General features: G+C 44.1%; 1 protein-coding gene across 2 annotated transcripts in view; it reads right to left on the bottom strand.

Moving 5' to 3' along the window:
• Positions 1-957: 957 nt before the first annotated feature.
• The window catches only part of SYAP1 (synapse associated protein 1), a 32,095-nt gene continuing 16,394 nt past the window's right edge, over positions 958-16,658 (bottom strand). The window contains exons 3-7 of one of the 2 annotated variants that reach the window (XM_079911113.1): positions 13,384-13,523; positions 6,193-6,341; positions 4,778-4,836; positions 4,180-4,327; positions 958-2,061 (exon numbers count right to left, since the gene is read on the bottom strand). In XM_079911113.1, the coding sequence (XP_079767239.1) occupies positions 1,934-2,061; positions 4,180-4,327; positions 4,778-4,836; positions 6,193-6,341; positions 13,384-13,523 (624 nt within the window). In that variant the 3' untranslated portion in view covers positions 958-1,933. The remainder of the gene's footprint in view (positions 2,062-4,179; positions 4,328-4,777; positions 4,837-6,192; positions 6,342-13,383; positions 13,524-16,658) is intronic. The other variant, XM_079911114.1, reaches the window with a different exon arrangement.

The raw sequence follows: 16,658 nt of genomic DNA, 5'->3' as shown, positions 1-16,658 counted from the left end.
TATCTTTTGGATGACCCCTAAGCAAGTAATAAATACTGAGAAATTTCCCACCAAACAAGGTTACAAATTATTTTGCCCTTTAAAAGAATAACACTTCATGGAGTTCCCTGATGGCCTAGTGGTTAGTATTCCAGGCTTTCACTGCTGTGGCCCTGGGTTCAGTCCCTGGTCAGGGAACTGAGATCCTGCAAGCCCAAAGGCACGGCCAAAAAAAGAAAAGAAAAATAAAAGAATAGCACTTCAGTTACCTGTATAATTTACAAAAGCAGAACATTTCACCACTGATGGATCCATAAAACTATAGCCTAAATGTATTTTTATGCTGTGTATAAAATCTTACTTTATCCTTTTATTTTCACAGGGCAACACACAATTAGGCAATGAGCATCATGTAAAACTGATAGCAACAACTTAACATACTTCTATTTTCATTTTAGGTTTTTATTTTTTAACATTCTCTGAAACCTTTCCTTTTTTTATATTTATTCAACACTTATCGTTAAGAATTTTAGTACACATACTAAGAGCCAAGTACTGTCATATTCTGATCTGCTTACATCTAGGATTTTTAACTACTTAAAAACATTTAACATATTTCTTTCCCTCCAGCAAACTCTAGCAAACTTTTCCCTTCAATAGGATTCTCTCAGAAGTTGCCAGATACCACCTCTGAGCTCTAACTCAGTAATCAGCAACTGTGGCACCACAAGTGGCAATCTCTTGGTAATAGGGTCAGTGGTTTCATCGAATACAACACAAGTGATCCTAGCTGAGGAAGCCTGGCTTCTTCACAGGAGCATATCCCAAACTACAAACCTAAGCACCCAATTCTCTTGCTGACTATATCTTTGCCAGAAGACCGTAGACTAATTTTTATGGGATCAAGACTGTAAATAAGTACATGTTCCCTATAAGAAATGTCTTAATTCTACTCCCCTTTATGAAATAAAGGCTCTTTGAAAAATCCGAAAGGTTCGGGAAGCAAACACCGTGGAGTGTTCGGATGTTCAGCCATCTGTCCTTTTCAAGTAACCACGTTCTATGAACGGTCGTGCTGCTACAGCAGAATGCAGGCAGGATTGATCAATGAAGTTCCAAAAGTTGTATTCAGAGAACACAATTTTATAAAGACTGACAGTTTAATTAAGACAAAAAAAGCAAAAACATTTATATGTGGTGACGATTTAAACAACATGAGACTTTAAGGTGAACAGCCTTCTGACAGTCATCAACACTAAAAGGATGAAAGACCCTGCTTTCTACAAAAAGCACGATGTGAAATTTAGGAAAACATTACTAAATGTGGCATAATTTAAAAAAAAAAAGGCCCCAAAGAAAAACAAATATATATTTTTTGAGAAACAGTATTTCTCAATGTCAAACTAAGTGATGTTTATATCATTATAATCAACATAATTATTTTATCTTTTGGCTTCCAGATGGAATTTTAGAAAATACTTGCAAGAAAACAGTTCTGAAAGTGCTTCCTCTTAAGTTCTTTGGTACCATTTGGTCATTTTGATAGTTATCAATTCATTAAGTAGGTACTTTAACGCATATGTATCAACAAAAATGCAACAAGAAGTACAAATGTTTAGAAAACGACAATTGAAGAATATATTTTATTTTTGACCTCACGGAAAACAGAACTCTAAAATTTTACTTGTGTTTCTGTGACAAAGATGTCTGTACTGACTACAAGAACATCGCTAACTAGATTTAAAGAAATGTTACATAAAACATCCCTTTTTGATTATTAGAATAACTGTCCTATGTACTTTTTCTTAAGTAGAAGAGGCAAGTTTCAGCTTGAAAAAAGGATAATTTTGAATTTCATAAAGTCATACTCTTTTGTGCCTTCTGATTCAGCGAGTGTCAGCATCTAGAATTTAATGTCAGTTGCAGAATGTTAAGGATTATTCTTTTATTTCAGCTAATTTTCTTCCTGCAGCATTTTCTCTATCTCCTTATCCCAGTTTTCATCTCGTTTCTCTGATTCTGTCACCACTTCGTATTCTTGAAGTTCCTGTTGTAGTTCCTTCTCCCAATCTGCAGAATCCTCTAAAAGAAACAAATGAGAAAAAAAAAAAAAGATTCTGAATTTTTAATGCCAGTCTTAACAATGCAGTCCACCATAACTACCTGTGTAAGTCCTACCACGGAAATATTTACTGTGTCAGCCTTCAGCACTGTGTGCGCTCAGAAAAATTGAACAGATTTTTAACTAATATGATTAGAAAGATAAACTTATTAAATGTAGAAGCAAAGGTATCAGATGTTGTCAGTAAGTTTTGCATGTTATTTTTCTTTACCTAGGTCTCTGATTTTCCTTCTATTTAAATGGATAATTGATAATTAATATTTGGTCGCAAATTAATTTTTACCACTACCAATGATGATGATGGTAGCAAAAACAGCTAACATTTCTCGAGCACTCACTCAGCCAGGCCTAGGGCTAAGTGCTCTCTACATATCACTCTTTTCATCCTTAGAACAATACGTGGACCAAAGATACAGTTATACACATTTGACAGATGGGGAAATGGAGGCTTATAGGTTAAGTGACTTGCCCAAGGTCACACAGCTTGACAGTGACAGACATACGGATGGAACCACATCTGCAGGGCTCCACAGTCTGTGCTTAGTGGTCTCCCACGAGTGGCAAAAGACACCAGGACCTGAAGTCAGGCAGTCTCTCGCCAAAGCCTGGCCCCCCAGGTGGGTTCTACCTGAGCTCTCACACCGGTGAGATTCAGAGCTGCAACTTGCCACTTGGACGCTCAATATACGGGTGTATGCAAATACATATAGGATAAGGCATCTGCTATGTAGTGTTATAAAACAGCCAGAAAACAAACCAGCTATTTAAAAAGTAAAAGCTAAAATTCATTTTCATCTTGTAAAAATAAACCTTAAACTTAGTACCTATAGAGAAAAGAAAAACCAAATGTTTTCAATTTTTTATAGCAGTGACCATGTTGCGTAGCAAAACACCGATTTCATGAATATTAGGTGCTTACTGGCTGCTAAGCTCTACTTTAGGTGCTGTAGGGGATAAAAAGACAAGGTGTACCTGCCCTTGAGGAACTTACAATTTAGCTGGGGGGCCGAGACAACTAACATATGAAAGAATATTAAGTGGTCCAAATTATCACTAGGGCAGGGATTCAAAGAAAGAATAGCTTGCCCAGAACGGCCAGCCAATGCCACGGGAATCCTGACCAGGCTTCCTTCCAGTCTCCGTGGGCTCTCTGCTACTAGTCGTCACCAGCAAGGGAAGCAGGGCACAGTCTGCTCGAGCTACTGCCTGCTGCACGCGGGGCGCATGCCCGCCTTCCTTCCGCGGTGGCCAGCAGCCATCGTATCAGAAAATAGACGGGGTACAAGGGGTCTGGGGGGAGCGAGCCCAGATTTTCACTTCCCCACTCGCTTCTCTTTCCCCCACCAGCCGCTTCCCCCAGCACTTCTCTCCTGCAGAGTCCCTCTGCAGTGTGCAGTGTGCGCGTGGGCAGGCGGTTCACCTCCGGGAGGTCAGCTTTCTCACCGGTGCTTTCTGCGCAACAGTGGGAACAGCTGGCTTCCGCGATGGTGAGTCTCTGAAGGCTTCATGAATGATGATTAACCCAAGCCTTTGCTTGTTATCTACTAGAAAGCCAGTAATTTGTCCTGATGTGCCAAAGAACGCAGTCCCATCACTTGCACTGTTTTTCTAAATTACCTTAGTTTTTAAGCTAATTTGGTTTCTTAAAGCAGCCTACTCCTTCCCAGAAGCGATGTGCTAGTGGCACACAGCAGCTGGGAAAAGAGTCTTCTACCTACAGTATAAACCCCAGCAGGACGCAGCTTTGAAAGCAGAAGGCCGCAGGGCAGCATCTCCACGTGAAGGGGTGTGCCTGCTTTCTTGCCCGCTCCTGGCCATGTGTTCTCAGGGCTGAGACGTCTTGGAAGACTCACTTAACCTCTCTGATCTGTTTCTCCTTTCTAAGCCTCTGTGCTCAGAAGGGCAGAGGGACAGGAGATGAGGTCACGTGTGCTAGAATCCCCCTTCTAGTGGGGAACAGAGAAGCAGTTTTGATGCAAAAGTTACGACACAGTTTTGTGTATCTGCTCCAGAATAACAATTTTCTATGGTCAGCTTCGGCACTGGGGACAGGAACGGTGATGTCGTTGGCTCTGTACCTTCCAGCGCGACTGTCTCCTCCTCTTTTTTGTCCAGCACCAGCTGCTCCATTTCCTTCCTCAGGTCCTCCTGATCTAAGTTACAGGAATCGAAGGCGTCACTGACAAACTCAGAAACACCTGGGCTGGTAGAAATCTCCTCTTCATCCTGAAATGCAACAAATGAGCTCTGGAAATGGTTTTTGAAGCGACATATACAGACTAGAGCTCGTGTTTATGGTCATCTCACAATTTAACGCAGCCTCATTTTCATTCCCTTCCTCTGCTAGTCAGATGGTCGCTGCTCTCCACCTCCTAACCTGCACACTGGCTCGGTAACCACATGAGCTACCACCTGAATCTCTACGCTCATTCCTGGTCTGGATCACTCCAATCGTTCTGTCCCATCCCTGACGAGCACATCTTGAACTACTGATGCCAGGGAATCGTCTCACGTCTCAGCTGTAGGTCTTTAACTCTTCAAGTACCGGACCCCTCTTCTTCAGAACAGATAAGACCCATATTCATAAGTAGTTTTGAAATGGTATCTGAGATAGTCAACACAGAGCTACTTCATTTCCAGACATCAGCTACTAGGTATAATGTAAAACTGTATTACCTCTTGAGTTTTAAGTTGAGATTTGATTACAACAGGTGGCGTTTTGGGCCGTACTGCCTCTAAGAAGTGAGAATAAAAGAGACAAGAATTGCTTGATTCAATTCCGAATACATATTATAACAACAATTAAATTATCCACAAGCATGATCATACTAAATAATTTACAGAAATTAGCTTTTAATGTTCTGCTTTCCGTTTTTCTGCAGTAAGAACTACCCAGATGAAACCATCTCAGCCTCTTTCTTTTGGGGATCTTTTTAATATGTATCATCATATTCAATACCCCTTATGTAAGATTTCCAGCAGGAAATAAATTTTGACTTCAGTGTTAGCAAAATGCACTGAAGAATAGTTCTGCTCTTTCTTTTAGGATAATGAGAATGAAGTTATTTATCAAGTTTTCCTTTTCTCACAAAGTAAAATGTAACGCTCAGGCACAGTGGCTCCTCTTCCTCACAGGCTGCGTCTTCTATCTTCTCAACCTAACCACAGACGGGCTTTACTGAATCCTGTCTTAAGCCCATCTTGATACACGGGCAGTATTGGGTAAAATGGCATTTTCCAATAAAAGTAATAAAGAAGGAATACTAAAGAATGAGAGACACCTGAGATTCATATTAACATCTACATGCAAAATGCCAAATGGTACTGTGTAGAGCAGATTCATTACATTCCTCTGACCCTAAATGCAGTGTCAGGTACCTTCCTAGTGGTCCGTACAACCTGTGCCTTAGGACACATTGTTTTGTGTAATCATGTAAAATTCCATGAACGGATAAGTGTCCAGTTATAACGGGTACCCATACACAGCAGGTGTTCATTAAACGTTAAAAATGTGACACAAAATACATATCTTGTTTCAATTTTTATTATAGGTATTAAATCACTGCCGATATTATAAACCACTTTCCCCCAAAACCAGGGGTAAAACTGTCAGAATAAGGAAGAGTCACATGTGTAAGTGACTCGTGTCTAGCTCCAGGCTGGATATCTTAGCTCTGTTCTGCAGACTGGAGTACTGGGGAAATGAGCAGGCTGAATGGAAGACTGAGAAATGAAGCAGAGCAGGGAACTGAGTCAGCGGAGAACAGAAGGTATAAAAAGGGCAAGGAAAGAGATGGGAAGACGACTGGTGACGGAGGGAGAAACAAAAAGGAAGAAATAAAAAACCCAAAGAACGAGAGAAAGACAGCAAAGTAAAAGAAAGCTGGGGGAAGACGGTGAGCAGGGTCAGAGAGAGGGCAACAAGGGAAGAATGAGCATTTCCTCTGGAAAGAAAAGAACTTTCCCTAAGATGACGATGACATTTCTGGTATACACATGATGACAAGCTCATGAGAATCTCTAAATGAAGAATATTTTAAAAGTAACTCTTTTGTTTTTTTCCCACAGAGTGACATCTTCTCTGAATATACCTGTCAGTGGCAACTCATCCTCTCTGCCGTGGCCCTTCTCCTCCTTCCCGGTAGCCTGCTGCTGGGCCGCCAGAGCCGTGAGCTGGGCTGACTGCTTAATCAGGGAGACGCGGTAAAAGTAGTTCCTCCAAAACACTTCTTCCTTCACACTTTCAAAGATAAACACCACATTTGAGAAGGCATGCATAGTGTGTGTGCAGCGTTTAGCTGTTGCAGTGGAGATGGGAACAGATGACTTTTAGGGACATTTTCAAATCTGAATGAGGCTCAAACGAAATTCTCATTGGCTTTTGAACTGAAAGCTGAATAACAGGATAAAGAGAACAGCTATCTTCTCCACAGCAGCAAAAGACAAGTTTATAGAACACTAATGAAACCTCAGTGTTTCCTGGTATTTTAATACCAACACTGCCCTCAGCAGAGGAAAACAGGGTACCGCTTTCAAAGCACCATGAGCAACCTGGGAGACGGAAGCAGAGCCGGGGCTCCACCGACTGTCTGCTGTTTACCGAAGGATTAAACGCTTTCAAGCAGTGAGAATAAAGTATTGTAGGTGTTGCTCTTCATGAGAGGAAATGTCTGGTAGCTTGCAAATAACTAGCAATCAGTAACAGTTAGCAATGAGGTGGAAGATGGTTGATAAAAAAAAGACTGAAGTGCAGTTCAACCTGAGAACTCTCAGTGGTTCTCAAACCTGGCTGCACATTAGAGTCACCTGGGGTGGGGCGTTGGCGCCCAAGAGGGGTAAGGTAAGTATCCATACGGGGGCGGCCTGGAATGGAGAGTGAGAGCCTGAGCAGAGAGAGGAGGGTGTCTGAGCTCGGGAGTGGGTGGTGGTGAAAAAGGAAGATTGGTCACTCGCAAGGGGATTGATTGCTTAAGGAAAAATATTAAGGATAGTGGAAACCAGGTTTCTCACCATCAGAAAAGGGAGTTACAATCATGGAAAGAGAAAACTCTAGAATGATCCCTGTTGTGAAGTATCACTGTGAACACATGGTTTTCATTTGAGAGAGATGCAAACAAGTCCATGTGTGTGTTATATGAGCACACTAGCTCTGTCCACTGAGTGGGCCAAGGAAGAGTGACACCCCAATAGCCATGAGCATGCCTAATGCTTAGACTTTGCTTTCTAAACACCACTTTCCACTAAAAGGAACCAGAACTCCTTGGATAAATGGCCAATTCTAGGGTTACAGCAGGGGAAGAACACGGTGAGCCTGGAGGACTATCTCATGCCAGAAAGGAAGGGCTCAAAAAATGGTAGGGAGACTTCCCTGGTGGCGCAGTGGTTAAGAATCCGCCTGCCAATGCAGGAGACACGGGTTCAAGCCTTGGTCCGGGAAGACTCCACATGGTGCGGAGCAACTAAGCCTGCAAGCCACAACTACTGAGCCTGTGCTCTAGAGCCCAAAAGCCACAGCTACGGAGCCCATGTGCCACAGCTACTGAAGCCTGCGTACCTAGAGCCTGTGTTCTGCAACAAGACAAGCCACCGCAATGAGAAGCCCGCACACCGCAACGAAGAGTAGCCCCCGCTCGCTGCAACTGGAGAAAAGCCCACACGCAGCAACGAACACCCAACACAGCCAAAAATAAATAAAAAAAAAAAAAAAAAAAAAAGAATCCGCCTGCCAATGCAAGGGACGTGGGTTCGAGCCCTGGTCCTGGAAGATCCCACATGCCGCGGAGCAACTAAGCCCGCGAGCCACAACTACTGAGCCCACGTGCCACAACTAGTGAAGCCCGCACGCCTAGAGCCCGAGCTCCACAATGAGAAGCCACTGCCATGAGAAGCCCATGCACCGCAACGAAGAGTAACCCCTGCTCGCCGCAACTAAAGAAAGCCCGTGTGCGGCAACGAATACCCAACACAGCCAACAATAAATAAATAAATAAATAATAAATTAAAAAAAAATGATGGGGATGAGTCAAAAGGACACAGAAGCCAGCCTGAACAGGCTTCCACTGGCAAATACGTGATGATGTGAGCATTAAAATAAATAACGATAGCAGTGGATTATAACCATTGCATAAAACAGGACCATGAGTCCACAGAGATATACATAAATACATGAATACATGGAAAATTTGAGGAGAAATGAGATATTCACAGAACTTCAAAGTACCTCCCCAGAAAATAGTTATTAATTTCATAGAGGAAAGGAGTAATTTTATAGTTAAGAAGGCTGGCAGACACCACTTTCATCAAGTGACCAAAGTGTGGACAGTAGTGGAACAAAATGGCAATACGTGCCACCTGACAGGATGCAACAGACTCAAGGAGACTGATGAGACACTAAAACTACTGTAAATGCAACATGTGAGTCTGAAGTGGATCCTTTTGCTAAAAAGGATATTATTGGGACAAATGGTACAACCTGAATAGGGTCTGAGAATCAGACAGTAATAAGGCATTAAGTGACCATTTCCTGATTGGGATGGTTACATTCTGATTATGTAGGAACTCTTTGTTTGTAGGAAATACACACTAAAGCTTCAGGGGTGATGGGGTATCAGACCTCAAAGGATTCATTAAAAAAGTTCTTTATACTGTACTTGCCACCATTCCATAAGTTTGTGATTGTTTCAAAATAATAAAAGAAAAACACTGATGACTGTGCTCACCTCAGAGTAATTAAGTAAAAATCTCCAAGGTGGAAGACAAAACATGACTCAACAAAAAACACCCCCCTCCCAAAACAACAACAACAATACAAAACAAGGACAGCCAAGGAACGGCTTTGGTGACCTGCGGAGGATGTGTGGATTTTTTTTTTGTGCCTCATTTTATGTTCTAAAAATGCTTTGCTAGTAGAGAGGACAAAAGGGTAGGAGAATGCCTCTCTACCCCCTGGTTTAATAGAAGGGATGCAGGTTCTTAGAATGGAAGGGAAAGTCGAGAAAGTCGAGAAAGAAAGCATGACAGAAAAAGACTTTGAAGGAGTAGAAGAAAACCAGTGAGAACAGAAAAAAAATACTGAGACTCAGGTTTGTGAATGAGGACAGGGCTGGCCTTAGACAGGACATCAGAACACGTTGTTGTCACATCTAAGAATGGTGAAGCTGGGTCAGGGAGCTAGCTTTCTAAGTGACGGAAGCAAAATGCACGATTATCTACACAAGCTAGGTCAGGTAACAAGACGATAGGCAGCTAGACACAACTCATCTTTTCTTTCATTAATTCCACCAATATTTACCGAATGCCACAGGCATCAGGCCTTATGCTAGGTACTGGGGGGATTCGGGGATGAATAAGACAAGTTGTCGGCCAAAACAGATGGTCACAGGAAAAATGACCTCTTACTTGTTAAGTTCTTACTATGTGCCCAGCAGCACTTCCCATAATCATGAGGCCTCATAACTGTCTTTTTCTTTCTTTCTTTCTTTTGGCTGCTCCATGGCTTTTGGGATCTTAGTTCCCTGACCAGGGATTGAACGCAGGTAGTGAAAGTGCTGAGTCCTAAACACTGGACTGCCAGGGAATTCCCGTAACTGTCTTTTTCTCTTGGAAGTAGATCACAGGAGGAAGACCTGACTTAACAATGGTTCATAAAGGGTCAAAGACGACCACAAGTTTAGTTGTGCAAACAGTAGTACACTGCAGCTGCTGGAAGAGCTAAGGAAAGCTTAGGCTGCATTAAAAAGCAACATGACAGGGCTTCCCTGGTGGCGCAGTGGTTGAGAGTCTGCCTGCCGATGCAGGGGACACGGGTTCGTGCCCCGGTCCGGGAAGATCCCACATGCCGCGGAGCGGCTGGGCCCGTGAGCCATGGCCGCTGAGCCTGCGCGTCGGAGCCTGTGCTCCGCAACGGGAGAGGCCAGAACGGTGAGAGGCCAGCGTACCGAAAAAAAAAAAAAAAAGCAACATGACACACTACGGTGTGCTGTTCTGCAATGAGACAGCACATCATATTCACTTAGGGGAACTCACTTTCACAGGTTAATGCCCTGGATGGTGACGGGGTACAGAGACTAGGACACCTGGGGACCAAATGAAGGAACTAGGATTGACTGTTTACCCACATACGTTCAAGGGTCTTAAACCCTAACATCACAGCTATACAAAACTGAGATTAGCCTTCCCAGGAGGTAGTGGGCTGCCTGAATATTTTCAAGGTCAGGTTTTTTTAAAAAAATTAATTAATTAATTTATTTTTGGCTGCATTGAGCCTTTGTTGCTGTGTGCAGGCTTTCTCTAGTTGCGGACAGTGGGGGTTACTCTTCGTTGCAGTGCGTGGGCTTCTCATCGCAGTGGCCTCTCTTGTTGCGGAGCATGGGCTCTAGGCACGCAGTAGCTGTGGCATGAGGGCTCAGTAGTTGTGGCTCGCAGGCTCCAGAGCGCAGGCTCAGTAGCTGTGATGCACAGGCTTAGTTGCTCCACTGCATGTGGGATCTTCCCAGACCAGGGCTCGAACCCGTGTCCTTTGCATTGGCAGGCGGATTCTTAACCACTGCACCACCAGGGAAGCCCTCAAGGTCAGTTTTAATTCTGACCTCTATGAAATGTCCAAAATAAAACAGGAATACTATCTCTCTACAGTGATCAAGGGCAATGTCTGCTCTCTTAATAACATCTGGACTGTTTTCTTTTCCAGAGTCTCTCCCTCTTGATGTAAGAGGAAGCGATCACAGGCACACTGCAGAGATATTCGGTTGCCCTACGGAGAGAGTCACAAAGCAGATGACACACTAACAGTTCTGAGAAGTCCTATGATAAAGAAATCCATCGGCTGTAGCAACGCCCAAACGTTAATCTGACCACATATACCTTCATGGACTATTTTAAAGTATTCGTATGCTGTGAACACCTTCTGGGAAACAATGGGCACGTCACAGCTTGAGGTTGGAAAGACTTGTGACTTCCCTACTGTCATCAGTGGGAAGGCCTCAGAGGGTGCCCCTGTGACACCAGCAGGGCCTTGTCTGGTGCTAGCACTGCTGTCACAGGGAAGTGCTAACACACTAAAAGGCATTTTGAAATACAGAGCAAGTGTTTGTTTTGTTTTCTAAATTGTTCCTGGTTAATGATGGCTTCTACTCAGAAAAAGTGTCCCAAGGCTTCCCTGGTGGCTCAATGGTTAAGAATCTGCCTGCCAGTGCATGGGACACGGGTTCGAGCCCTAGTCCTGGAATATCCCACATGCCGTGGAGCAGCTAACCCCGTGTGCCACAACTACTGAGCCTATGCTCTAGAACCCATGAGCCACAACTACTGAGCCCACGTGCCAAAACTACTGAAGCCCATGCCTAGAGACCGTGCTCTGCAACAAGAGAAGCCACCGCAATGAGAAGCCTGCACACCGCAAGGAAGAGTAGCCCCCACTTGCCACAACTAGAGAAAGCCCGTATGCAGCAACGAAGACCCAATACAGCCAAAAATAAATTAATTAATTAATTAAAAAAGAAAAAAAAGAAAAAATGTCCCAAATGATACAGGTTGTACTTCTGTATGTCCGGAAGGAAAAGTCCAGAAGTCTTATATTTGTATGTGATGGCTCATTTTTGTTTTGTTTTAATATGGAAATTTCAACAAAAGTAGAGAAACTAGAACAATGAACCCTCATGTACCTGTGACCTAACTTCAACACTTACCAGCATTCTGCCAACCACGTTTCAAAACCTATGCCCCTCTCCCCTGCATAAATGCTTTTCTTTGGGTGGGGTTGGAATATTTTAAGGCAATGCCAGGCATCATGTCCTTTCATCCATAAATACTTCAGTAAATATTCCTAACAGATAAAGACTCATAAAAAGAACCCTAATTTCTAAATCTTCCCTAACAGAATAAGCAGTAGGAAACTGGAATTATATTACTCAATGGGCAGTTTTTGTAGCTGGTGAAAAAACAAAAATACTATTTGCCAAATATCAATTCTCCAAAGCTTAAAAGAAATCTAAAATTACTGGCAGCAGCGAGAGGGAATGCAGAATTGGCAATAACCAAAACTACATGCCTGCCACGAGCACCCCAGGCCACACATCTGAGTGCCTCAGGGCCTCTGGACAGTCCTGAGAAACCGGCAGAGCCCAACGTGCGGCTTGGGGTGATTCGAATGGTTTTCGAGTTGCGGGAGCGCATCTGACCCCAGAGCTTTGCCACTCTTCTCTCAAAGGCAGCCCGTGGAGGCAGGAGGCACCGGGCGGCTCTGAAGGCTGGTGCCGAGGCCCCAAGGAGCGGTGAGACAGCCAGGGACTGAACTCCCGCACAGCAGAGACCGGGAGCCCAGGGCTCTGCACTCAGGGACAGTTGGTACAGCTGAGAACGGGGGCACATGGCTGTACTGAAGCTGCAGGGCTCAGGCTCTCCCCACTGTTTGGCCTACAGCCAGGCTAGAGGCCGAGGAGTCCTCTAGGAGAAGCCACCCGGCCCAGGGCTACTGAGCCGCTCTGCCCAAATGGCCCTGGTGAGCACACAGTCCCAAAGGACGGGTAAGAAAAGCCTGCAGCATGAACCACAGAGCCAGCCCAAATCCAAGATGCAGGGAAAGAGCATAGCGAAAAGGGTATCTCAAGAAAGCCAGACTTCATGTCCTCAGAAACAGTAATACAACATCATACAACAAGAAGAGAGAGTCATAAAACAGGAACAGTCACGGAACACCAAAGACCGCTGACTTTAAAAATGGGGCAGATTCAAAAGAAGGCACTGGAATTAGAAAAGGTGAGGAAGAACCCATGGTGGCAGAGGGGAAGGGAGGTGGCCTCTGCTGATGGTCATGTCACAGAAGTCAGGATGCATGTGCTGAAGCTTAATGGACAAGCAGAGATCTGCAGAGGGAGAAGCCTCGGGTGGGAAGCAGAACAAGACTGCTGCTGCCAGAGAGCAGAGCCTGAGTGGAGAAAAGGCAGCGGCCAGGTCCTGATGGGCCTCAGGAGACCTTAATTTTATTCAGGAGGGCATGGGCACTTCTGCTGTTTTTATAGGAAAATTTGTTCTACCTTCTAACTGGGGAAGAAGAGCACATATCATCTGGACCCCAAAATTCCCAAAAAGTCCACCCTGAGTTTTGATTCTATGGCACCCTACGTGGGGGGTGGGGTTGGGAGGGTGCTGCTGAAGGGCCGCAGAGCCCCTTTTCACAAAGAGCGTCTGAGAGCATCCTGGCCCCCATCCCATGCTTCTTCTCCGATACCCGGTACATGACCAGGGCCATACATGCCACTCTGGCTCGAGAGCCCACTGCTTACAGTTTAGGAACAAGGGCAAATCTCATCCTGCTCAGGAGCTCGTCCTCTTGGAGCATGACCAGGGCGACAGGGTACATCTGATCAAAGTCAAAGTTAAACTGCACGCCGGCTGGAGGGTCACGAAGGAAGTTCCTCTTGTCCTTTCAAAAAAAGAGGAAAAACATGGGGAAAACCATAGACTGTAATTAATAAGTAATAACACATCAGTGATCTGACACACTGAATTCTCCTAAATGCTTCAGCCGCAAAGTACACTGAGCTGTCATTAACCTGCTTGCCTTAGAGAGAGTGGAGAATGACCAATCCTTTCATATGTTCTTTAACAGTTTCAACTGGAGAGAGCACCGTGGGAGGCCTACAGCCAGGCCCGAGGCTGAGGAGTCCTCTGGGGGAAGCCACCTGGCCCACGGCTACTGAGCCGCAAACAGCCCTTTGGGCAGGGTGGCAAGTGTTCAGCCAAGGCTCGGCAAGGGAACCAACAATGAGACTTTCCCCTGCCTGGCCATGATCTGCGGAGAAGTGTCACTGAGTCTTTCTCAGTCACCATTGCATTCCCAGGGCATTTCTTGCCAATCAGACATGAAAAAGAAATGAAAGGAATCCAAATTGGAAAGGAAGAAGTAAAACTGTCACTGTTGGCAGATGACATGATACTATACATAGAAAATCCTAAAGATGCCACCAAAAAACTACTAGAGCTCATCAATGAATCTGGTAAAGTTGCAGGATACAAAATTAATATACAGAAATCTGTTGCATTTCTATACACTAACAATGAAATATCAGAAGGAGAAATTAAGAAAACAATCTCATTTACCATCACATCAAAATGAAAGAAATACCTAGGAACAAATCTAATAACTAAGGAGGTAAAAGACCTGTACTTGGAAAACTATAAGACAATGATGAAAGAAACTGAAAACGACACAGATGGAAAGATATACCATGTTCATGGATTAGAAGAATTAATATTGTTAAAATAACCATACTACCCAAGGCAATCTACAGATTTAATGCAATCCCTATCAAAATACCAATGGCATTTTCTGCACAGCTAGAACAAATAATTCTAAAATTTGTACAGAAACACAAAAGACCCTAAATAGCCAAAGCAATCTTGAGAAAGAAGAATAGAGCTGGCTCATGCTCCCTGACTTTAGACCATATTACAAAGCTACAGTCATCAAAACAGTATGGTACTGGTACAAAAACAGACATCTAGATCAATGGAACAGAATAGAGAACCCAGAAATAAACCCATGCACTTATGGTCAATTAATCTATGACAAAGGAGGCAAGAATATACAATTGGAAAAGACAGTCTCTTCAATAAATGGTGCCGGGGGGACTTCCCTGGTAGTGCAGTGGTTAAGAATCCACCTGCCAACACAGGGGACATGGGTTCGAGCCCTGGTCTGGGAAGATCCCACATTCCATGGAGCAACTAAGCCCATGCGCCGCAACTACTGAGCCTGAGCTCTAGAGCCCACAAGCCACAACTACTGAGCCTGTGCGCTGCAACTGCTGAGGCCCACGCGCCTAGAGCCCGTGCTCAGCAACAAAAAGAAGCCACCGCAGTGAGAGGCTCGTGCACCGCAACGAAGACTGGCCCCTGCTCACCGCAACTAGAGAGAGCCCGCGCACAGCAATGAAGACCCAACGCAGCCAAAAATCAATCAATCAATAAATAAATGGTGCTAGGAAAAATGGATAGTTACATGTAAAAGAATGAAATTAGAATATTTCCTCATACCATATACAACAATAAACTCAAAATGGATTAAAGACCTAAATGTAAGACCATTAAACCCTAAAACTCCTAGAAGAGAACACAGGCAGAACAGTCTTTGACATAAGCCACAGCAATACTTTTGGATCTGTCTCCTAAGGCAAAGGAAACAGGAGCAAAAATAAATGGGACCTAATTAAACTTAAAAGCTTTTGCACAGCAAAGAAAACCATTCACAAAATGAAAAGACAACCTACTGAATGGGAGAAAATATTTGCAATATATTAAAAAATGGGCAGAAGACCTGAATAGACATTTTTCCAAAGAAGACATAGAGATGGCCAACAGGCACATGAAAAGATGCTCATTATTGCTAATCATCAGAGAAATGCAAATCAAAATCACAATGAGATATCAACTCACACCTGTCAGAATAGCTTTCATCAAAATGACCACAAATAACATTGGAAAGGATATGGAAAAAAGGGAACCCTCGTACACTGCTGATGGGAATGTAAATTGGTGCAGCCACTGTGGAAAACAGTATGGAGGTTTCTCAAAAAACTAAAAATAGAGCTACTATTTTTGGCTGCGTTGGGTCTTCGTTGCTGCGGGCGGGCATTCTCTAGTTGCGGTGAGCGGGGGCTACTCTTTGTTGCAGCTCACGGGCTTCTCCTTGTGGTGGCTTCTCTTGTTGCGGAGCATGGGCTCTAGGTGCCCAGGCTCAGTAGTTGTGGCTCACGGGCTCCAGAGCGCAGACTCAGTAGTTGTGGTGCACAGGCTTAGTTGCTCCATGGCGTGTGGGATCTTCCCAGACCAGGGCTCAAACCTGTGTCCCCTGCATTGGCAGGCGGATTCTCAACCACTGTGCCACCAGGGAAGTCCCAAGTGAATTATTCTTCATGCTGCTGCACTCAGGCTTAGGTTAAGATACGTTAAACTAAGGGTTAGTGAATTCACAATCCATTAAGAGCTACAGTCAACACAGTGACAAAATAAAATGCGTCATACAAACATTTTATCATTAATATATTAAAACTGGAGTCTCATTAAAAAGAAATCCAGGAATTCCCTGGCGGTCCAGTGGTTAGGACTCGGTGCTTGTGGGGCCTGAGTTCAATCCCTGGCTGGGGAACTAAGATCCCACAAGCTGTGCAGTGTGGCCAAAAGAAAAAAAAAAAAAAAAAGAAATCCAACCCAAGACTGTGTTAGAGAAAACATCCCCATCACAGAAGACCCTCATATGGCCCATGACTGCATGGTCAGTACATAATGTGGACATTCTGAGTGGGCAGCACTGTGAACCTCCAGCGCACCAGTACCTACTATGCCCAACCTGGAAGAGCTCTGACAGAGTCCATGTTTCTCTTGGACCAGTTCTCTTCAGTTAGTCAAGAAGTAAACAAAATGAAAGATCCAAGGGCAAACAAAGCTTTCCTGGATTAGGCAAATTTCCTAGGGAACGAGGACGGTTTTGAACTCCTGAGATGGAGCAGGACTCACACTGATTAACATATAAAGGAATGTCTCCAAACCACCCCGTTTC

Source organism: Stenella coeruleoalba (assembly GCF_951394435.1).
Source record: "Stenella coeruleoalba genome assembly, chromosome: X".
NCBI lineage: Eukaryota > Metazoa > Chordata > Mammalia > Artiodactyla > Delphinidae > Stenella > Stenella coeruleoalba.
Note: the sequence above shows the minus strand (reverse complement) of the source record. Positions and strands in the feature narration are given on the sequence as shown.